General features: G+C 39.4%; 1 protein-coding gene across 5 annotated transcripts in view; it reads left to right on the forward strand.

Annotated features, from left to right (window-relative positions):
- The window catches only part of LOC129732516 (uncharacterized), a 188306-nt gene extending 164998 nt beyond the window's left edge, over nucleotides 1–23308 (forward strand). For all 5 annotated transcript variants that reach the window (XM_055693462.1, XM_055693465.1, XM_055693466.1 and 2 more), the window contains one exon: nucleotides 21346–23308. In XM_055693462.1, the coding sequence (XP_055549437.1) occupies nucleotides 21346–21768 (423 nt within the window). In that variant the 3' untranslated portion in view covers nucleotides 21769–23308. The remainder of the gene's footprint in view (nucleotides 1–21345) is intronic.
- Nucleotides 23309–23904: the final 596 nt, after the last annotated feature.

Below are 23904 nucleotides of genomic sequence, written 5' to 3' on the forward strand. Positions count from 1 at the left end.
AAGAGTTCTAGGGCGAGAATTCTCAACCGTATTATCATGGAAACAGAATGCGTCAGCTGCGGTTCAACGTGATCTGCTAGTATCAACGACAAGTCCACTCCCTTCCGATGGTACCAAGTTCAGTTCTCGATGGTTGTAATCCTCAAATAAAAGAGCAGTGTTGTGTGGATTCAAGCGGGCTAGAACGGAGCTAATAGAGTCAAAACGTTTTTGAATAGCTTCAAGATAATTTCGCCGATTATGTGGCGAATACAGCAAAACTATTGAGACTCCACCATCACAAGACTGTAATCCACTGCGAATCCGTTCGAAAAAATGTAAATAGGCCCCCCAAAATGCTGAGGAGATAGAATGCTTTCGTCCAGCCATGTTTCCGTAACAACGATAACGTCGTACTCGGAGTCTGACAGCCGGACCGAACTACATTTTTATATATATACTAGTTGAACATTCCCGGCGATGCTCGGGATCAAAGGTTTCAAAGATAGATTTTTTTTTATATTTCATTGCTGCATTAGCTCAACTCACTTCATAAATATAATTTACATCTTATACTTCCATCATCACTTTAAGTAGGGTGTCGAACGTCGTCGTCAGTGGTTTTCTTCGGACCTTTTTTGCATAAGATTGCGCCAGTAAAACTACCGAAGAAAACCACTGACGAAGACGTTCGATACCGTACTTCAATATTCTGAGAACGCGCAGAACGGAAATACCCATATTGGATTGTTTTTTGTGATTTTGGGCTGATTTACAGAAACTGGAAGTCACCATTTTGGATTTCAAAATGACGTATGGAGTTCCACTTTCGAAAGTATTGAAATTGTTGGCCAAATATCACTTTAGAAGTCATAAATTTGCATGTTTCATGTAGTTTTGTGAATAATATATCAAATTTAGTAATCAGATACTTGTTATTTTTCTTCAAATGTCTTTTCTGAACGTTAACAAACATTTTAATGAAAAAAAAAAAAATGTGTCATCGCTGTAAAATGACGTATGGAGGTCCACTTTCGGAAGTATTGTGTTGGCCATATATCACTTTAGGTTATTTTCCTGAAACCGCCATTTTTTAATCCACAAAACTTTGTAGAAAATAAGAAAATAAAAGATTTTAAATGCTTAAGCTGCCTCTTAATCGATATTCAAACAAATGAATCGTAACCTTTCCTGCAGCTAGATGTGAGTTCTAGTTTGGATTAACGCAAAAAAAAGTAAAACAGTAAGATTAAGAGCTGAATGACCTTCTGGTTAAAAGCTCTCTAATAAAAATCAAATTCAAATTCAAAAGTACAAAAGTGAATCGAATGCCGTGAAATGTAACTATTCACAAAACTACGAAAACATCAGAAATGTAAAATGTTCATGCTCGAGATATGGGTTATTCTGCAAAAAAAAATTGTAGATGAAAGAACAACGAACATTTTATTGCAAAAAAAAACAAATCATTGAATTTTGATTCAGAGGCAAATTGCGCATAAAAAGTCAAAGTGTCGCATGTAATCGTATTAAAACGTATAAATTTAAAAAAAATATTTTTCGGTGATTTTCTGTATTCTGTATGCTGTATATGGCCTTCGTGGCTCTGTGGTTAGCGATGTCGATTGGCTCCCACACGGTTGTGATATCGGGTTCGATCCCCGATCAGGTCGAGAATTTTTTCGAACTGCAATTTTTCTCGACTCAGCTCTGGGGCACGGTGTATCGTTGTTCTTATCCTACAACATGCAAAATGTGCTAAAACAATATCGAAAACGAATTTTCTCAACTAATCTGATTGATCGAGAGCGCTATTAGAAGGCTGCAATATTGTTGTGCTGTATACAGAAAATCATCTTCAAACATACATTTTATATTTTAACATAAACAAACATTTTAATGAAAAAAGAATCACATGTCATCGCTTTAAATTTTGATTTAGAGGCAAATCCAGCATAAAAAGTCATAATTTTGCATGTTTCACGCAGTTTTGTGAATAATATCTCAAGTTTTAGTAATCATATACATTTTATTTTTCCTCAAATGTCTTTCCTGAACGTTAACAAACATTATAGTGAAAAAAAATTATATGTCATCGCTTTGAATTTTGATTTAGAGGCGAATTTAGCACAGAAAGCCATAATTTTGCGTGTTTTCGGTAGTTTCGTGAATAATATCTCAAGTTTTAGTAATCAGATACTAATTATTTTTCCTTACATATCTTTCCTGAACGTTGACAAACATTTTAATGAAAAAAGAATCACATGTCATCGCTTTGAAATTAGATTTAAAGGCGAATTCAGCATAAAAAGTCATAATTTTGCTTGTTTTACGTAGTTTTGTGAATAAAATCTCAAGTTTTAGTAAACAGATACTTGTTACTTTCCTTCAAATGTCTTTCCTAAACGTTTACAAACATTTTAATGTAAAAAAAATCACATGTCATCGCTTGAAATTTTGATTTAGAGGCGAATTCAGCATAAAAATTCATAAAGTTGCATGTTTCACGTAGTTTTGTGAATAATATCTCAAGTTTTAGTAATCATATACTATTTATTTTTCCTCAAATGTCTTTCCTAAACATTAACAAACGTTTTAATGAAAAAAGAATCACATGTCATGGCTTTAAATTTTGTTTTAGAGGCAAATTCAGCATAAAAAGTCAAAATTTTGCATGTTTTACGTAGTTTTGTGAATAAAATCTCAAGTTTTAGTAAACAGATACTTGTTACTTTCCTTCAAATGTCTTTTCTCAACGTTTACAAACATTTTAATGTGAAAAAAATCACATGTCATCGCTTGAAATTTTGATTTAGAGGCAAATTCAGCATATTTTTGCTTGTTTTACGTAGTTTTGTGAATAATATCTCAAGTTTTAGTAATCAGATACTAATTATTTTTCCTCGAATGTCTTCCCTGAACATTAACAAACATTTTAGTGAAAAAAGAATCATATGTCATCGCTTAGAATTTTGATTTAGAGGCAAATTTAGCACAGAAAGTCATAATTTTGCATGTTTTACGTAGTTTTGTGAATAATATCTCAAGTTTTAGTAATTAGATAACTATTTTTTATAACTAATGTCTTTCCTGAACATCAGCGAACATTTTCATGTTAAAAAACCTACATGTCACCGCTTATTATTTTTGATTTAGAACGATTCAAAATGATGATGATTACTGTACACCACAGAGACTGAGGGAATATTATCAAAAAGATCAAGCGTTACGGAATTCCATTTTTATATAGTAGATAGATAAACTGGGAAAGAATTTTGTTGCAAATCCAAGTAACAATCCAAATGCATGTTTCATGCTAGTTTTATTGAAATATTCGTGAATCTATCAAGTTTTATCATGGTTTTTTTTTAGTATGTGTGGTTTTATTTGACAAACTGTTATCAAGAATGAATAAAGCACACATGAAAAATCATTCATTAAACTCCTTCATCATTATATGTAATTCATCTCATGAGCGGTTTCAGTGACGTCGTGTGGGCTTTTCCAGCCGGTGCGGGAGTATCTGGTTGCACTCTTATAGCCCCCCCCCCCCATCAGTCTCTTTTCAGATTTTCTTTATGAGTGTTTTACTCAGGTCGACAAAAGTAAAAAAAGAGTTGTCCAGATGCTTAAATAGATGCTTCAAAAAGATCACAGCTTTTCAACTAACCCTGTGAATTTTCATGCCCCTAGTTTACCTTGGACGCGTGGTTGATTTGGTATTTTACACCTCTGGTTGCGAAATCTCCGTTGATGAGAGTATTGCCCCGATGCTACCCGTTGATGTACACCATGCCCCCCTGACAATTTCTACTACTAACTTGTGTAATGCGATTGCCTGTTCTAGTGACACACCCGTGAGGCGGGAATTAAACTAAAGACTGGAACGCGCAAAAATTGGTCAACAAAAAAATCGTTTCTTTTAGTCAAAATTCATAATACAAAAATCTTTTTATTTTTCTTTTGGTAGTTCAACTCATATATTTAAGGAAAAAATGTTCGTTTTATTATTTTGGTTTGCCAAATCCAAACTGCCGTGCCTTACGCTTAATCTATTTCATTAAATTTTGCACAGTGGTCTTATCGACCATATTCGTCGCCTAACGCAAGCTAGATTTATTCTGCTGCTCGTTTTCGATGGATTTATTAGTGTTTTTTTATATACCGTTTGACCAAGTCTCAATACTGTTCGATATGGCGGAGCTCTGGGCTATCAGAAGGATTGTGGTTTTTGGGTACCACAACCACGTTGTTCGTATCATACCACTCGATCGCCTTTTTCCCATAGTAGTAGGTTGCCAAGTCCGACCAGAACAGCACAGGTCTGTTATGTTGCTCTAGGGATGGAGGCAGCCGGTTCTCCAGGCACTGCTGGACATAGATCTCTTGTTTGATGGTTTCGTAGTGATGGAAATGCCTCTTTTTAGACCACACGTGTATATGGCCAGTCAGACGAGGTATTTTTTCGGGAACTTCGATAGTTTGATGGTTTTGAAAATTTAGGCCACCTTTTCTTTATCTGTTATGGTATAAAATTCCTGTCCCGGAAGCTGCTTGAAATTAACCTTCACATAAGTTTCGTCACCCACAGTCGAACTTTGTAAGCAGATTACAGTTTTCCGGACCACCGCTTTGCCTAGGTGTTTTGTTCAAAATCTGGGTTCGTCACCTTCCACGTCTTAACCGTCGACAACCCGGCTCGTTTCTTGGCCCGCTGCACATTATTATGGGAGACAATGAGCTTGCCAGTGACGTATCTGATGGCGAGGTTAGGATTCCGCTTATATTTCGCTGCCATCTTCTTTATCGTCGCTGCCACATCCGAATTACAATTGCCGCCGCTTCGAGGCTTCCTGGCGGTCGACAGACGCTCCTAGAACACTTTTAAAACATATGTTACGGTCGATTTGGCCACATCCGGCAATTCTTCCAACTTGGCATGCGAGAACGTCGGATTCTCTTGCTGCGCGAGTAAAATTATGACACGCTGTTTCTCTTGCTTGGACGCCATTTTGAAAACTGGAGAGCAACCGGTGAAAACTCATTTTGGCAACCGTTGTATATACACTCAACTTCCAAATGCAACATTTCAAGGTTTTTTTGATGCATTTTTAACCGAAATACACCAATTTGAAGTCGACCAATTTTTGCGCGTTCCAGTCTTTACAGAAGAATCGATTTTGAAGCTTTTAATGCTTTTATTTCAAACATTGACTGGCCAGCACTGTTGAACAGTAATGATGTGGACTTGATGGCTGCAAACTTCTGCTCAGTTGTTGGTTCATGGCTTAGAGAAAATTTACCATTTGTGAAACAGCCTTCCACTCCAGCTTGGAGTAATCACAGCTTAAGAGTTTTAAAGCGTAAACGAAACGCATGCCTGCGCAGGCTTTGCCGTTTGCGGTCTAACGAATCTAAGCACAATTTTAAACGCTCAAGTGAAGAATATCGGCGGTTTAACTCTAGTCACAGAACAGATATGCAACTTCGAACAAAACTCTGCAGCAAATCGGTGCCCAAGCTTTCGCATTCATTTTTTGCTGTTCCATCCTACATTGGTTTTACAGTGCATCGTTCGAACAGTTCGCTCCAATAGTTTGAACATGCACCAAAAAAAATATTTTTCTTTGCTTCAATGACCAGGCAAAAGGGCGATCTTGAATAGTTGAATCTATCAAAATCAAGCTAAGACAGGACCGTATTCAAGAGATCTTTAAAGCGGAAATTCAGTACAATTCTTTCAACCATTCAAACATTGTTTAACAAATTTTCTTGGATTGTACATTTCACGACTGTTGGAACTATTTTATCCTGTTAGTTGATTTACTTGAATATTTTCGTTGGACTTGGAAACTAAATTTTTCGACCAACGACAATATTTTTTCTCGTACCGTTTTTTATACCTAACATTGCATCAGACGCGCTATACACAGCACTGCTTACGACATTAGGTACAATGTAAAAAAATGATTGTCGTTAGTCAAGATATTCAGGTTTCAACTCGGGCAACAATGAAATTCATTAGAAATATATTTACATAAAAACCGTTGCACGTATGCGGGTGGTACTGTACGTTTATCATGAAAAGGCACCCTCGCTATACCAGTACCGGGGAGAACAAAGGATTCTCTCGATGAAAAAGCGGCGAGAGCTCATACAGTCCTTTTGCTGAATGAATGGAATATAAGCGTAATGAAATTTCGAGTGTAAAATGCATTCTCTCCACCGCTAGATGTCGATACTCTAAATAAAGAGATTTTGTCTCGTTTTTGGTTCTTCAGTTAAACAGATGTGCTCTAGTCTTTACAAATCATATGTTCTGGGAGTTCAAACATCCTTGCGCAGAAATCCGAAAAAATTGGAATTTCGTTAATTCAAAACGGAAAAGTCGCTCAACTCCTTCGGACGTCTATTTGGAGGAAATGGTATCCTGCTCGGACTCTGATTCTTGTGAGCTTTTTGCGAAGTTTTTCTCCTCAGTATTTGCCGCGGATTGTGCCTCAAATGACGATGCTCGGCGTGCTGCGGCTAATGGGCCAGCCGACCTTGTTGATCTTGACATTTCTGAAGTCACGCATGACATGATTACTACCGCCGCCAAGAAACTTAAATGTTCGTACACTGTTGGTCCCGACGGAATACTGGCCGTTCCTATGAGCCGTTGTATTGATATTCTGGCTGCTCCACTTTGCACAATTTTCACCCAATCTTTGGCTCAAGCGAAGTTTCCTGAGGTATGGAAGCACTCCTGTATGTTTCCGATTTTTAAAAGTGGTGATCGACGAAATGTCAAAAACTACCGTGGAATAACTAATCTGTCAGCTGCGTCTAAATAGTTCGAGATCATTGTAAGCTCTATTGTATTGAATTGCACACGCAACTACATTTCTTCGGACCAGCATGGTTTTGTTCCTGGGCGATCTGTAACAATTAATCTGATGGATTTCACGTCGAATTGCATTTCTGAACTCGAACGAAACGTACAGGTTGACGTTATTTACACTGACCTCAAAGCTGCCTTCGACCGAATTGATCATCGAATACTGCTGAACAAAATTTCCCGTCTTGGTGCTTCATCACGGTTCGTTAAATGGCTTGAATCATTCCTGTGCAATAGAACTTTGCAAGTTAAGCTTGGATCAGGTGTATCGTCTGCGTTCACGAACAAGTCTGGCGTACCACAGGGTAGTAACCTAGGACCGCTTCTTTTCATTATTTTCTTCAATTACGTTGCTGATGCACTTGGGATTGGTTGCAGATTAGTTTACGCCGATGATTTAAAAATTTACTTGACGATTCGCACAATCGAGGATTGTTATCGTCTACAATCACTTCTAAATACCTTTGTGACGTGGTGTAAACTAAACTCGCTAATTCTAAGTACTGCAAAATGTGAAGTGATAACCTTTCACTTTTTGATTATGCTGTCGACGGAGAAGTGCTGAGCAGAGTAGATTACGTCAACGACCTTGGAGTTATACTTGACAGAAAGCTGACCTTCGATAATCACCGTGCTGCAATTGTTTCGAAAGCAAGTCGGCAATTAGGATTCATCGCAAAAATTGGACGTGAATTCAAGGATCCCCATTGTCTGAAAGCTTTATACTGCTCACTTGTACGACCCCTACTAGAAAACGTAAGTGTGGTTGGAGTCCGCACCAGCTTTCATGGAACCTGCGCCTCGAGCGTATACAGAGACGTTTCATCGGATTGGCCCTGAAAGGACTACCTTGGCGTGATCCTACGAATCTGCCAGCCTACCCGGATCGTTGCCGCCTGCTTGGATTTGACACTCTAGAGCACCGCCGCAAAGTACAACAGGCTGTCAATGATGAATTTCCGTGCATCTCAACGTATGCTGAGGCCCTCTTCGATGCTTTTGAACCAATTCCATCGCACGAACTATGGTTAACCTGTTGCCTTTTGTGTGAGAACATTCACGAGTGTCGAGCATTTTTTTGATTTTGGTGTGCCTAGTCATATTTTTAAACGTAGATTAACTAACTCTAGTTACTTTTAATGATTTTTTTCATTAAGACTGTATGTCAGATGATGCACTTAGAAATAAACAAATAAACATAGTTTATACAAAAAATTAGAAACATTTTAAAAATGTACTGCTATAGAGTACGATTGGAAAATTTACCCTTTTCAGATGCATTGTCATTATTCTATCAAGAATTTACACTTCGAGCTTTTATTTCAAGCAAAATTATTAATAACTTCATCAAAATCGATCACCGTTGTAAGTTAGTTTTTAATAGTCAAGATTGATGAGTTATTCAGGCTCACCTTTTTTGAGCTTTAGGGTAATATTTTTGTGCTTTTGTCGCCCAGTGTTGTTTTTAATTCATTCTGCATCTCTCTAAAGCAGCGGTTCTCAACCTTTTTTTATCCGCGTGCCTCTTGGCAATATTTTTCATATCGATTGTACCCCCTGGCTCGGAATGTTCTTGCAGAGTAGGAGAGAGTAGTGGTAGATCATGTTGTGGTATTCTAGTTCAGCTTTCAAATGGAAGTATGGTTCGTTCGATTGCCACAGTCATGTTTTAAGAGCAAGATCGTACATCAAATGAAGTATTTTAAAGAAAAATTGCTCCATCCGCCATCACTGTTTTTTTCTTTCGCGTACCCCCTAGAGGCTTTCGAGTACCCCCAGGGGTACGCGTAGCCCAGGTTGAGAACCGCTGCTCTAAAGCATGTACTCGGATGTGGTCCGAACTCTCTGCCCTTCCCAGTCGACGAACTTTTATGCCACATCATAACATTTTTACCAAAACGAGGCATTAAAAATCCTCAATAGTGAAATAAAAAAAAATGCATACAGATTCAACTTTTTCATTCAACGCTCAGGGCGGTCACATTCATTTTGGAGAGGGATTAGATCGAAGGGTTTTGATTTATTATTTGCTCTATGTGAATAAAAAACAAGTTCCGTTTGTAACAAATAAGCTAAAACAAGGGAAGGTGAATCTTTTGAAATTTGATGTAGATTTTTCGTGGTTCCGAGTATCTCCTGAAGGTGATTATTAATTCATATCGATAAAAAAATTTCAAGAGAATCTTGGAAAATATTCTTGATTTCCTTATCTAGCAAAGCCTCCTTTATTCTATTAAAGATTTATGGATGTTTTGTCGTTGTTTGGGAGAATAACAAGATTTGTGCTCGCATTTGAGGAACAAGCGATCAAAACTTCTTCAAGTGTATCGTAAAGCTGATATTGTTGTTTTGGAGTGTATGTCCTTTCTCCTGACAAATAGGTCCAAATTCCTACGAATAATACGTCTTAATTTCAAACAAATCATTTCCTTGAGAAAAGTAGGTGAAATTATGCCGTTACACGGCCCCCCTTCAAAAATATTGAATATTGGAAGGGGAAGAATAAAAAGCTCAAACCGTTTTGTTCATTTTATTGGTTTTCCGACAGCATAAATGCTTTATTTAGCAACAAACAAGTCCAGTGACAGCGAGAGTGTCGTCAAAAGGCAAGCGAAATAAATAATAATAATAATTAAGTATTATTTTTCAACATTTATTTGAGTGCAAGCTACAAATGTTATAACTTGCACACAAACTTTGATCAAAGATATTTCTTTTTTTCGTCTCGGTGTTATTTATTTTTTGCCACCCTCTTTGCTAACTTTGATAACCTTGGACATAAAAAGAATTCGAAATTTGTATCAGCCTTATTATGAATAAAAATGTTATCGACGGAAAAGTTTTTTCTGTCTCGTTTTCTGTACCTTTAGCTTTTATAAATAACTCATGGTAAATGATTGAAAACGATACATTTTTCCAGAAATATCTCGAAAAAATATATTGTTGCTACCCAATATATTTTTTCGAGACAGTGTATTTGAATATATTTCAACCAATTTAGTTTTGTTTACCTTCTATTTTTCTCAATGTTTAGTATTTTGTTGTTGACTATTAGAGGTTCTAGCGGAATTGAACAATTCTCGACTGCAGAGGAGTTTTTTTTGTTAGGGAATTAGAATTACGTTGCCCATTTTTGTGAACTTTTGCAATACCTATATCCCACTCAATTGCTATACGTGATCAAATACCTGCACCGACACGCCCCCAGTCAGGTAAAATATGGCTTATGAAGCCAATCACCTCCCATGATTCAAAAACCACTGCCAAGAAACCTTGATCTGCGTTTGAATAATGTACCACAACTATACAGCAGATGTTCCGATGTCTCGGTTTCTTTATTACAAAGACGACAGATGCTGAGCCCGGCCACAACAATATCGCACGCTTAGCCTTGGGGCTAATAGCTGTCTCGATCAACTAGATTAGTTGAGAGAATTCGTTATCGATATTGTTTTTGGCACATTTTGTATGTGTAGGATAAGTACAACGATACACCGTGCCCCAGTGCTGAGTCGAGAAAATTTCCAGCTCGAAAAGATCCTCGACTCGATCGGGAATCGAACCCGATATCACAACCGTGTGGGAGAGCTAGCCGACCGACATCGCCAACCACAGAGCCACGGGGAGCCCGGCCAATGTTCTTTAAATAATATCTACTCAGCCAGTGCCCCGTTACTTAGCCAACGTATGTACTTTTGTTGAGCTCTAAGAGCTTTCTTGAATTATTTTCGTTTGATGTTATAAATCTTTTAGATTGGGAACACTTTGTGACATCCAACCAATTGGTTATCACCTTGTGTTCCTCCCAGCGTTTAAGCTCCATTTTCACTGCACAGTTTGATATACCGCAGAAAGGTTCTGGGCCGATAAACTATGAGTTAGATCCTTATTTTACAAGTTCGTCGGCCCTTTCATTCCCACCAATGCCACAATGTCCTGACACCCAATACAAACTTACTGAGATTGTTTGAAACAGCTGTCGCAATGCGAGAATACATTTCCAGACAATCTTGGATGTACATTTATAAACATCAAGTGCTTTCAACGCTACTTGACTGTCAGAGAAAATACAAATATTCGCGTGTTTGTATTTTCTAGTCAGACAAAAATTCGCACATTCAATGATTGCAAAAATCTCTGCTCGAAACGGAAACGGTCCTATTGCCACTGGAATATTATTCCAGGGCCGAATATTACTGCACCAGTTTTTGTACCTATTTTCGAGCCATTTGTGAAAAATATCGTGGAGCCGGGATGGACATCAGGAACTCCCAGTCTGTTCGCAATATTTCGCATACCTTGTAGGGAATATCATAGTTATCCTGAGGTGTCATCCAGTCTCCGTTCATACACATCACTGGCCCTCTTTTGAAAATTTTCGGTATAGTCAGGTAACCCACAAGATCAGCACGTTGAGGAGTTCAAACTACAAGACCCGCAAGCTGAGGAGTTCAACAAGTACTTAGTTTCACCGCGTAAAGGCTCCACTATTGCACTAGAGTTAATATCTTTTGATCTTTGTTGGCTTTTGATGAGTCCCACCCATGCGCGTTGAAAACGGCCACCACTGCGGATAACGTGACAAAAATCCATGGACTTGCATTGACAGACCGACGATATCCTGGCTGAAATTTAGGGCATGACAAAGTTATTGGCATGATGGGTGCTGTGTTTACTCACTCCGTACAATAAGCGAAACTTTGGGACCACTTCAGAACACTGTCTGACGCTGCAATCCGAAGGAGTTTTGCCGTCTACAATCGAAACAGTGGACTTTACTCACTGGAATTGCTCCAAAGAAGACGCTGACTGTGTCATTGACCGTAAAAGTGATGGCTACCGTTTTCTGGGATTCACACGGTGTAATTTACATTGATTACCTGGAGAAGAGCAAAACGATTACAGAACTCTACTAGCTGATTTAATGTATTTTTGGATGTTCTGTTAGGTTGATTATTATCTGTTTTGACAATTAATGCTCTAGCCGAAGAACCACTTTACAGTGAAATGGTTCTCTCGGCAATGATATTATGTGCATAATTAATGTATTTGTTTCTAAAAAATCTTTTTTGGTCTAAATTTACTTGTAGAGCCTTGATAAAGAATATATATTATTCGAAACGTCGGTGTAAGAGAAAAATGACTGAGAAGAAATAAGAGAAGAAAGACTGCGAAGCCGAAAGAAACTCCTCTTAAAAAAGTAAGAGAATAGTTATAATTGGCGCCGTTGAATATTAATTGTATTTGTTCCGCGTCAAATAAATGGAATGTGAAGAAGAAAAAACTGCTGCTTAATCCCCCGTATACTCCATATTTAGTCTCGTGCAAATTCGTATTGTTTTCAAACTTCAAAAAGTCACTCGTCGGGTTAGAATTTGGGTCGAATCAAGAGGTTATCATCACCACGGGGGCTTACTTTGCAATGTTTTTAGATTAGTTAAAGAAGTTGGAATATCGCTGGATTAAGTATATCGAGGTAAAAGGAGACTATGTAGAGAAATAAATCGCCACTTTTCTAAAAATTTTCGTTTTTATTTTTGGTTAAGTACTTATCAGACCACCCTCGTACTTCATTAAAATTCTGAACGCATTTCCAAAACTTCCCTAGAATAAACATTGCATTTTCTTTTATTGCTCAGTATACTTTCTGATTTCTGAGTGTTCAATCTCAGATTAGGACACTTTTTGGTTTTCTGAATGCTCTGTTTTCGTTCAGTTTGTGATTGTTAACATCGTGTTGCATTATTTTCCATAATTTTTCATTGTTAATACTCTGTTTAACTGTGTTCTAGGACATTTTTGCCTTTCTCCTAGAAAGGTATAGCAATCACTTGCAAAACCAAAAGTATAAAAGTGCTCCAAAGGGCCGAATGGCATATATCACTCGACTCAGCTCGATGAGCTGAGCATTTTCTGTATGTGTGTGTGTGTGTGTGTGTGTGTGTGTGTGTGTGTGTGTGTGTGTGTGTGTATGTGCAGATTTTTATTCTCACTCACTTTTCTCAGAGATGGCTGGACCGATTTTCATGAAATTAATTGCAAATGAAAGGTCTTTTTGTCCCATAAGACTCTATTAAAGTTCATTGTAATCGGATGCTTCAAAATGTAAAAACCATGAAACATCATTATCTCGAAAACTACACAACCGATTTGAACAAAATTGATTTGAAATGAACGGGCTACCTGAAAACCCTTAACTTTTGAATTTCATACAGATTGAACTTGTGGTTCAAAAGTTACGACAAGAAACGTGTTTTGAAGACTACTTAATCTCACTCATGTTTCTCAGAGATGGCTGAACCGATTTTCATAAAATCAGTGTCAAATGGAAGGTCTAGTTGCCTCATAAGACCCTTTTGATTTGTTTTGCAATCGGACTATTACTTTGCCAGTTATGTTTAAAAATGTGAAATCCAGCTATGAAAAGGAACATATTCCATAGACTACTTGAACTCACTCACTTTTCTCAGAGATGGCTGACCCGAATTCCACAAAATTAGAGTCAATTCATAAGTCTAGCTGCCTCGTAACACCCTATTGAATTTTACTGTAATCGTACTGTAACTTCGTATGTATAGTACCAAAATGTGAAAATCACGAAACTTCATTATCTCAAAAACTACACAACCGATTTGATGAATATTATTATCAGATGAGCGGGCTATTGAAAGGTTAACTGATGAATTATGATTGAACACGAGGTTTCAAAGTTTGGCTGCCCTATACGTTCCCATTTCATTTGATTATAATTGAACTTAAGCCACCGTTATGTATTAAATTGTTAATAAAACAATGAAAGTCTATTATTTCACATGACTTATTTGAACATAGCTAGTGTCATACGAACGAGTCATCTCTCAAACTTACAAATAACAAACTTCATAACAATTTGATATGTGGCTCAAAAGTTATGGAAAGAAAAGAAATTCAAAGACTATTTAAAACTATACCTGCTTTGATTGATATATTTATGTGGCCTCAACATAATTTAAATGTGGTTTTGTACTATTTGAACGTTCCAAAGTCATTGATTCCTTGCGATGTGTTCAAATGCACGACGAATCGGCCATAGGATATGTTCAAAGTCAAAAGACAAATCGTTTGGTTCATCGGTTTTATTGGTTTTATCGAAATGACTACATCCTCGACTTTTGGCTTCTGTCCATCGCCCTTATTCTGAATATATTCATATTGGGTGGTATTCGGTCATTTTCAGCAAATTTTCTGGCATCAATCTAACACCGGAAATACCCATATTGGGAGGTATTTAGTTATTTTGGTTGTTTTCCAGAAACTAACAGTGGTCGTCTTTGAGTTCAAAATGGTGTCAAGGGTCAATGTTTGGTTTCTATGCATCATCTCGATTACGGAAATATCCATGTTGGTCATTTTCGACTGTTTCCTAGAAGTTGCCATTTAGCGATTCAAAATGGTGCCTGAGGTCAATTGTTAGCTCATTGCATCATTCTGGTTCCAGAGATACTCATATTGGATGGTATTTGTTTATTTTAGTCGCCATCTTGGATTTCAAAATGGTATTTAATATAATTTCTGGCCTCTGAGCGTCATTCTGGTTGAAAAAACACCCATATTGGGTGTAATTTGATCATTTTCGATTTCAGCTGCTGTGTATCATTCTAGATCCGGAGATACTCATGTTAGTCGGAAATCGGCCATTTTTAGCTGTTTTCCAGAAACCACAAGTTGCCATCCTACAATTCATAATGGTGTCTGAAGTCGATTTGTGGCTCCAGTGCATCATTACGACTCCGAAAATACCCAAATTGGGTGGTATTTGGTCGTTTGCCGCTGGTTTTCCGTAGCCGGAAGTCGCCATATTAGAATTCAAAATGGTATCTGTTGTCGAATTCAGCTCCTGTGTATCTTTCTTGTGGTCCCCGTGGCTCTGTGGTTAGCGATGTCGAGGATCTTTTTGAGGTGGAAATTTTCTCGACTCAGCACTGGGGCACGGTGTATCGTTGTACTTATCCTACACATGCAAAATGTGCCAAAAACAATATCCAAAATGTTGCCTGAGGTCGATTATGGAACATATTTGTTACCACTAAAAACATTCACCTGCCAAATATGGTTCCATTTAGTTGATTAGTTCGCGAGATGTGCAGAAATTTGTGCAGAAACATGTGCTTCCATAAGAGGGAGGGGCGTCGAACCATTATGGACATATTTAATACCCTTTAAATCATCCACATGCCAAATTCGGTTTCATTTGCTTGGTTTGTTCTTGAGTTGTGCAGAAATGTATGTTTCATTTGTATTGGACCCCTCCTTTCCAGAAGAGGTAGGGGTCTCAACTATCATAGGAACCTTTATCGGGACCGAAAACCCCTACATACAAATTTTCACGTCGATCGGTTCGGTAGTTTTCGAGCCGATATGGACCAAACAGACAGACAGACCGGACAACATTTTTATATGTATAGATTACAACATCAATATTTTAGAACCTAGAGAGTGACATACATTTATTGGATTGAAGCGATCATGTAAATCTATTTTTACAAATAAAAGTTTGAATGAGAAAGGCTGGATCTGACCGCTAGGTGGATTATTTTGGGTTTTTATGTTTAGCCCCTTTATTTTCGTTTCTAGATTTGGAACTACTAGCTAACGTTGAACCATTTTATGGCACCTATAAAGCAATATAAATATACTCAAGAGACAAGAAATATCTTAGCATTTTTGACGTAGAACTACGTTTTTCTTTAGCCTACCACAATGGGATGTAAATAGGAAAACTATTAACGAAAAGGGGACGAAATATGTCCCTTTTTAAATGCTTATAAATCGGTTTGTTTTCAACCGATTTCCTTCATTTTTGCAGTAATTGTTTGGAAAATAAAACACGCATCCACCCAAATGTAGAAAACTGTTGATTGATTATACAAACTATTGTACTATTGATAATTGTCAAGCCTTGTTTAAACGAAAATTACGTCCTCTGATTGGTCGTTATATGATTGCTTCCCAAGCACGGTCGACAGAATCATATACCTTGCAATTGAAAACATGCTGTTTGGCCTATATAAGAGCCTGTTTCAGCCGAAGCCGCTCATAATAATCATTCTTCGTCTCACGCTTGGTGTGTACAGACGTGTTTGTTACAACAACTGAAAGTTTTAGTTTACCTATCGCATTCGTTTATTTTACCTATTGCATTCGTTATACAACAGTACGTTGTCGTGTCCCAACGAAATGGGAAAAACGGGTTCCAGTAAGGAGCAAAACAATAAGCGTCCTCGTGACCCTGCTGAAAAGGATGATGGAATCGCCAAGAAGATACTAGCTGCTAACAAGTTTGCATCGCTGGCTGACCAAACTACCGAGAAAACGGAAAAGAAGGAGAAAATGCCGCCTTTTTACGTAAAAGGTTTCCCGCCTGGACTAAGGCAACACTTCAATGAACTTATCAGCAAAGGGCTGGTAGCTACCCTGAGGCTATGCACGGACGGCTACAAAATCGTCGTTCCATCCACCCCACATTACAAGGCAGTAGAGGCTTACCTGAAGCAAACAAAAGCGGAGTATTTTACTCACGATATTGCAGCTACAAAACCATTCAAAGTTGTACTGCGTGGTTTACTGGAATTGGAACTAGACGAGTTAAAAACGGAGCTTGTCGCTTGCGGCCTAGAAGTGGAAGCAGTATACAAAATGATAAGACACAACAAAGCCATCAAGTATCGTGATCAGTTATACCTGATCCACCTGACCAGGGGTTCAACTACACTGAGCACAGTAAAAACAATCACCGCCCTATTCAACATCATCGTGCAATGGGAGCGATACAAACCGATTCATCGCGATGTCACGCAGTGTTCCAATTGCTTGAACTATGGACATGGCACAAAGAATTGCCACATCAAGAGTCGCTGCATGAAATGTGCAGGTCCGCATCGAACAGTGGATTGTCTTGTTGAGGAAGCCGAACAAATCAAGTGTCTCAACTGTGACAAAGAGCATGCTACGAACAGCTGTTCCTGTCCAAAACGAGCAGAATTTATCAAAATTCGAAGTGAAATTGCCAATCGCCAGCGACCGTCGAATAGAAAAAGTGTACAACCTAGCGTTACACCAACCCCGCCAGCGACTTCAAGTACGCTGCCGTTTCCACCTCCTCCAACTGGTGGTGTTCCTAGCCGGGACCCCCCCCCCCGGATTTTTGAGTTATGCACAGGCTGCCAGCATGCCCCCAGCAAGTAGCAATTTGTACTCGATGGAACAGCTAGCTACGCTGTTTCTTAAACTCGATCAGCAAACAAAGGCCTGTCGCACCAACCAGGAACAGATTGCGGTCATGATGACTTTTTACTACCGTCATGGATCCATTCTTTCGAATCCTTAACTAGAATGCCCGCTCTGTGGCCAACAAGAAGTTAGAACTTCTACATTTTCTGAACACACACCACATCGATGTCGCTGCAATAACCGAAACACATTTGAAGCCGAACATAAACTTCTGCCTGCCGGAACACTCGGTAGTCAGACTAGACCGCACAACCTCAGCTGGGGGCGGGGTTGCAATCGCCATAAGGAGAGGACTACCATACAAATCACTACCGAGTTTCAACACAACCTTTGTCGAAGCTGTAGGAATCGAAATTACCACCACTGATGGACCACTCACATTTATTGCGGTCTATTGTCCGAAGCAGTCTCGACGGACAAATGGAACCACGGTGAAATTGAAGAACGACATCCAAAAGCTGTCTAGAAGAGGAGGCAATTTCGTCATCACAGGTGATCTCAATGCTCGCCACTCCGCTTGGGGTGACTCCAGGTGCAACTCAAATGGTAACATCATCGTAGAAGATTCCGAAGCTGGATATTACTATCCCGCTCATCCGGATTTGCCAACTTACATCTCTCCTGGTGGTGTAGGCTCTAAGCTTGACATTTTTCTGACCAACATCACCGATCGATTTTCGATTCCGAAAACCATAACAGAGCTCTCCTCGGATCATCTTCCGGTCATCGCTGAGATTGGTGCTAACGTAGAGCGGCGCCAAGTTCAACAAAGAAGAAATTACCATCGTGCAAATTGGGTTCAGCTGCAGCGGTATGTTAAAAACCATCTTGATGCGGACATCACTTTGAACAGCACTGGAGACATCGATCGTACTCTACAGTCCATGATAGACGTCATCCAGGAAGCAGAGTGCCGCTACATCCCATCTGTTCCAGTGACACGTAAGTTTGCGCAAATTGACGATAACACCAAGCGCATAATTTCCATGCGAAACTCGCTGAGAAGGCAATATCAACGTACCCGCAACCCTAGGCACCGATTCTACGCTAGACAGCTGACAAAAATCGTTCAAGAACGTCTGGAGAAAGTGAAAAACAGACAGTTTGCAACCGAATTACGTAATTTGCCCAACTGCTCACGGCCGTTTTGGCGTGTGGCTAAAGTGTTGAAGAACAAACCAAAACCCATTCCGTCATTTAGAGTGAATAGTGAAACTTTGCTAACTTCCCGCGAAAAGGCTTGTGCTATCTCTCAGCATTTTGCCGCTTCCCACAATCTTGGTCGTGATATTGTGAGTGGAATCGAACCAGCTGTCAGTGAATCGATAGTAATTCTGGCCCGCACACCGAATATCTTACCACCTGATCAGCGGATAACAGTGGACGAGGTACAAAACAACATTAAATTCTCTCGGAACATGAAGGCTCCCGGATTTGACGGAGTGTTCAACCTTGTGCTCAAAAACCTTGGACCAACAGCCTTGTCTGTGGTGGAAAAAGTGTTCAACCGATGCCTTGAATTGGCGTACTTTCCAACAAAGTGGAAACTGGCGAAAGTGATTCCCATTTTGAAACCAGGAAAGGATCCCACATGCCCCAAAAGCTACCGTCCCATCAGTCTGCTTTCTGCCCTCAGCAAGGTATTCGAACGATGCATCTACAGCCGTATTCTGTGCCACGCAGAAGTGAACAACATATTCCTGGACGAACAGTTCGGTTTTCGCAGAGGCCATTCAACAACATATCAACTGCAGAGAGTAACAAAACTCATCAATCGGAACAAGGAGCTATCTAAAACAACTGCCATGGCCTGCCTGGACATAGAAAAAGCATTCGACGACGTGTGGCACGACGGGCTTATCTACAAGCTACAGCGCTACAACTATCCCGTTTATCTAGTGAAGATTGTGCAAAACTATCTTACGCTGCGCAAATCTCAGGTCTGTGTGCTGGGTGGCCTGTCTGACCCATACGACGTAGGAGCTGGTGTTCCACAGGGCAGCATCCTTGGTCCTGTTCTGTACAACTTATTCACATCAGATATTCCTGAACTACCCAATGGAGGCATCCTGTCGCTGTTTGCTGATGATACCGCCATTATGTGCGAGGGCAGACAGATCAACCAAATAGTTAAAAAGCTGCAAACTGGGCTTAACGTCTTTGTGAATTACCTCACCTCATGTAAAATTTGTGTGAATGCAGCAAAAACCCAGACCATAGTCTTCCCACATCGGAATAGTCAACGTTTGGTGCCGACAACAAAGATTCGGTTGAACAATGTGGATATTCCCTGGTCGTCAAATGTTCGCTACCTTGGTTTGACCTATGATCATAAGCTACTTTATCGCCCCCACATTGAACAAACAGTAACGAAAAGCTTAGTGCTAATGAAGAAGTTGTACCCGCTAATCAACCGAAAATCGAAATTATCCGTCGTGAATAAATTGACGGTATACAAACAGGTCATCCTGCCGATGCTTCTATACGCCTCGTCGATCTGGAGAACCTGCGCGAGAACCCACCTGCAAAAGATTCAACGGATCCAGAACAAGTTCCTGAAAATGATCTTGAACGTGCCCTTCGGAACCCGAACATCAGAAGTGCATCAAATAGCTGGTAACGATATGACCGAAAACATAATCTCTGCACACGCTGAAAACACTAAAAACAATGCACTTAACTCTAGTGCGGTGCTCATTCGTGAGCTTTATTTATAAGTAGCTAGGTATATTTATTTAATAATTAAAACTCTAATGCCGAGCATTAAAATGTAAATCATGTACGTAGAAGAGAAAAAGTAGTAACACTTATAGTACATTAAAAACATCAGAATTGAAAGTTGATAAAATTGAATCCCTCACAATGTTCAAAAAACAAATGTATAATGAAAATACCGTAAGAAAAATAAAGAATATTGAATCCAAAAAAAAAAGCCGCTCATAATAGTTCTGGACAGCGACAAGTTGTCAACAGCAGTCGTCCTTCCTTAGCAGCAGCACTAGCCCTGTGGTTGGTCAACACGTCTCAGGAAACAAATATCGAATGCGAATTGTGGAATAATTCGTCTTAAGAATATTAGAGAATTAGACAACTGAACTGAAGGGCGTGGCCTATTACGTAGCACCCTTCGGCTATAAAAGAGTGTTTCTGGGAAAACTAGCTACATTCATTAGTCGGAAGATGAGCTGGATGGACCCTCCACAACGTTGACAGCAGTAGCAGCAGATATCGGCACTCAGCAGTAACAGACCATAGCAGCGGGTCGCGCCTGTGGCTGCCTTCAAATTAAGCACTTGCCCTGTGGTTTGTCACCATATCTCAGGAGCAGCGCGGTTCTTCTCGCTTCTCAGCGTGTGTCGTCAGATTGCCGTTATTGCCCCACTACTGAGGCAGCATAAAGGTTGCCATCAGCAAATCCAATTTTGAGCAGCAAAATGCTTTTCTCAAGGCAAATAAACAAATATTTGAAGGTTAATAATTTTTTGACAACTCAAGCGAGCAATTTGTGCTGGATAGTAGCAATTTAAATCTGTAGCAGCCGTCTAATTTACAGAATGTGAAACTGCTTTTACAGCTCGTGTTTTTAGTGTCTTTATTACCCCACTGTTGAGGTAGCACAAAGCAAGCATTAGTAGACTTTGACTCATTATTGAAACACCTACAACAATGCATTTGTTAATAGTGTGCGTAGTTCTACGTCAGTTATGCGGTCGTGTCTTGGATACAACCTCCTACTACCATATCCATTCTTACAAAAGTTCACATCTTTTCCCCTAACAAAAAAAATCTAAATCCAAAGTAAAAAGTCACAAAAACCAATTGAAAGCAACGCAAAAATCGCTTAGAAAATATAAATATTATCTTTAGGACTTTTCAATTGACGACGACGCCATTTTCGCTTGAATTTGTTGTCTGCTGTATGTATTCTTATATCATTGTAACCTGATGGCGTTGATTTTACGATGAAACGTGAACAGCTCGGTAATGAAGTGAAGAGCTTTTTTCTACCAAGATTTTCCAGTTGAATCGTTACTATACTGTATACATTTGTAATCAATTTTGGTTCAAAGTACCCTGATGAGTCATTCAAACATTTGATCTCAAAACGTTAATCATAATTCAAGAGAGAGTATTCTATAAGTATTGTCAATTCGATGCAGAAAAAGATTTTCAATGATATAGTAATCACTGAATTCTCCTTATTCGTTCCATTTTAGGTCTTCCACGTGTGCGCCCTCACCGACGACGGACTGATCATGAAGTCGTTCCTCTGCCCGGAGAGCACCCTGTTCGATCAGACCATCCTGAAGTGCAACTGGTGGTTCTACGTGGACTGCAAGAGCAGTAAGACGCTGTACGACTCGAACCTGCCGGTGTCCAAGAGCTACCAACTGATGAAGGCCCTCTCCTTCTTCTCGGCGAATTACAAAAATCCCACGTCTGTGGAATCGGTCGATTTGGAAGCACTGAAGAACAGCGTAGCTGGTAACAGCACCACCACCACTACTACTACTACGGCTCCGGCGGCTAGCGGTCGGTCCTCTGGTAGGGTCACCACGAAGGCACCCGCCTCGACGGCGAAGGTGGAAATACATGGAAAATCTTCCTCCTCCGTGCAGTCGACGGTGAAAATCAACTAGACGGTAGCGTGTAGTATTTTTCCCCGTGGGGAAGACAAAAAAGGTTGAAAGGGATGCTATTGGTGTTTTTTTTTTCTGTGCTCACCAAGTTTCTAGGGTTGTTTGAATTTTTTTGCTTTTGTTTGTTGGTTTGATTTTAACCATTTCAAACCTATCAGTCTGGTAAAATGGTTCTAAAGAGAGATAGCGAGAAAGAGAGAAAAATATTTATTTTATTGCCCTTGGTTGTAGTTCAATTTTTTTTCTTCCTCACCAACGAACTAAGCCAACAGTTAGTTTGTAACACAATTTACAATATAGCAAAAAAAGTAGAAGAAAGTGTTTTGCATTAGGGACAAACGAACAAGTCATAAAATAGTTGCTAAATTATATTTTTTTAATGTTAGGGAAGCTGAACGGAACCGGACTTTTTTCGTTCAAACTATGAGAAGCCATAGTTCTTCTACTGTTATTTTATGATTTAAAAGTAAATCTGATAACGTTTGTTGCTAGCGTCCGTTTCCGGAGATTTCCTGCGTCGCTGGGGTTTTCACGTCAATTCGCCGTGAAACGTTGCTTACTATCAAAGCAAATCTAAGAGAATGCTGTCAACGTCATAGACGAGTTTGCGTGAAATTCCTCTACTGCTGGTGAGGTGCATTTTTCGTATTCGCCCGACTGGTATACTATCCGCACAGCACAACGGTGAAATAAAGCATCAACAGGCAGCGCAAGAAATCTCTCCCCAGTGAAAGTAGCCAATAAAAGCATACAACTAACTAGAAAACAGAGATTATTACAAGAATACTTTAATGTTGTAGTACGATTATCTTGCAAAAAATAGGTGAAGCTTCTCGACTAGCAGAATAGACGAAAAAAAAAACAAAAAAATAAACAAAGACGAAGAAGATTGTGTCAAATCTACACACATCAAAGCTGCCAAAATGTTACTGATTGCAACTGCTATTACTAGTAGGTATCGTTATCTACCTTGTACTTATTTGTTAGATCGGTTTAAGATTATTTATTTGTACACTTTTAAGCGTTAGGCACCGAAAGCGGCACACTGCAGTCCGGGTTGCAGTGTGGCTTCGGTTCTTGAAAGACTTTTACACAAATAAACTGCCCTTATTTTTGTTAGTGTGATTTGTTAACTCAGAATATACTTCCTCTCCGGGTGGGTATGTTGAAGGTAAATAGATTTATTTGTTTGTAGTTTGTAGCGACTTAGTTTAAATGGTTAGGAAAACATTTAAAAAAACCTCGGGTAAATGGAAGCTGTTTTATAGCCGAATCGATTGTTTTAAGTATGAATCAGAGTAAGCAAAGTAACTATACGAAGGTAATAATCACAGACACACCTAAAAATTGCTCATTTGTTTTTCGACTGAAATCGCATACGATGTGGTAGCAAACTGCAAATTCAAGTTCAAGCTAAAAGTATAACTGTCTAGCACGGAACGCGGTATCAACTCAACACCGCAGCCTCGGAACACAAGCAGACGAATGTCAGAAAAGAAGTTAAAGACAGAAATAAACGAAGAACATTCTAACGACAAAACGTGTTTTCTTATCATTCACCCTGCGATCCTGCGCTAGAGGCGTTTCACATTGAACCAGGACGATGCCACCGGTCACCGGCCACCCGTTGTCCGAATCTTGTTTTGGCGCCTTTTTTGTTTTAATAATTCATTCAGCAAAACGACTGTCTTCCGATAAGCCACTCTAATACCTGTGCATTCAGTCGTAAACTGGAATTCTGCGCGTTTTACTGAATATCACCTGATTCCTGAATTAATGTGTTGCCGACTTGATGTGTTTACTACTTATTGATAAACCCGTCAAAATTACCGAAGGAGTCTCAGGTACGAATATTCAACATGGATTCGAGATTCTTCGCGAAGCTCTCCTCTTTCAGATCGGTGAGTTATTCAGGCCAATCTTTCAATCGTGCGGCGTGTCTGATAGAGGGTGAGCAAGCGAGAGTGAGCCGACGAACAACAAAAACAAAATAAACCGGGAAATGTGTTTGACCTCTTCTTCTGCTTGAGTTTCATTATCAACCGAAACGGAACCGGGACGTTGCGAAATATTTAGGTTGAAAAGGTGACTGCCTGATGTTGGCCGGAGACGGAGCGCGCTATCGATGCGCGCTGA

The sequence above is a fragment of the Wyeomyia smithii genome, chromosome 3 (assembly GCF_029784165.1).
Source record: "Wyeomyia smithii strain HCP4-BCI-WySm-NY-G18 chromosome 3, ASM2978416v1, whole genome shotgun sequence".
Classification (NCBI taxonomy): Eukaryota; Metazoa; Arthropoda; class Insecta; order Diptera; family Culicidae; genus Wyeomyia; species Wyeomyia smithii.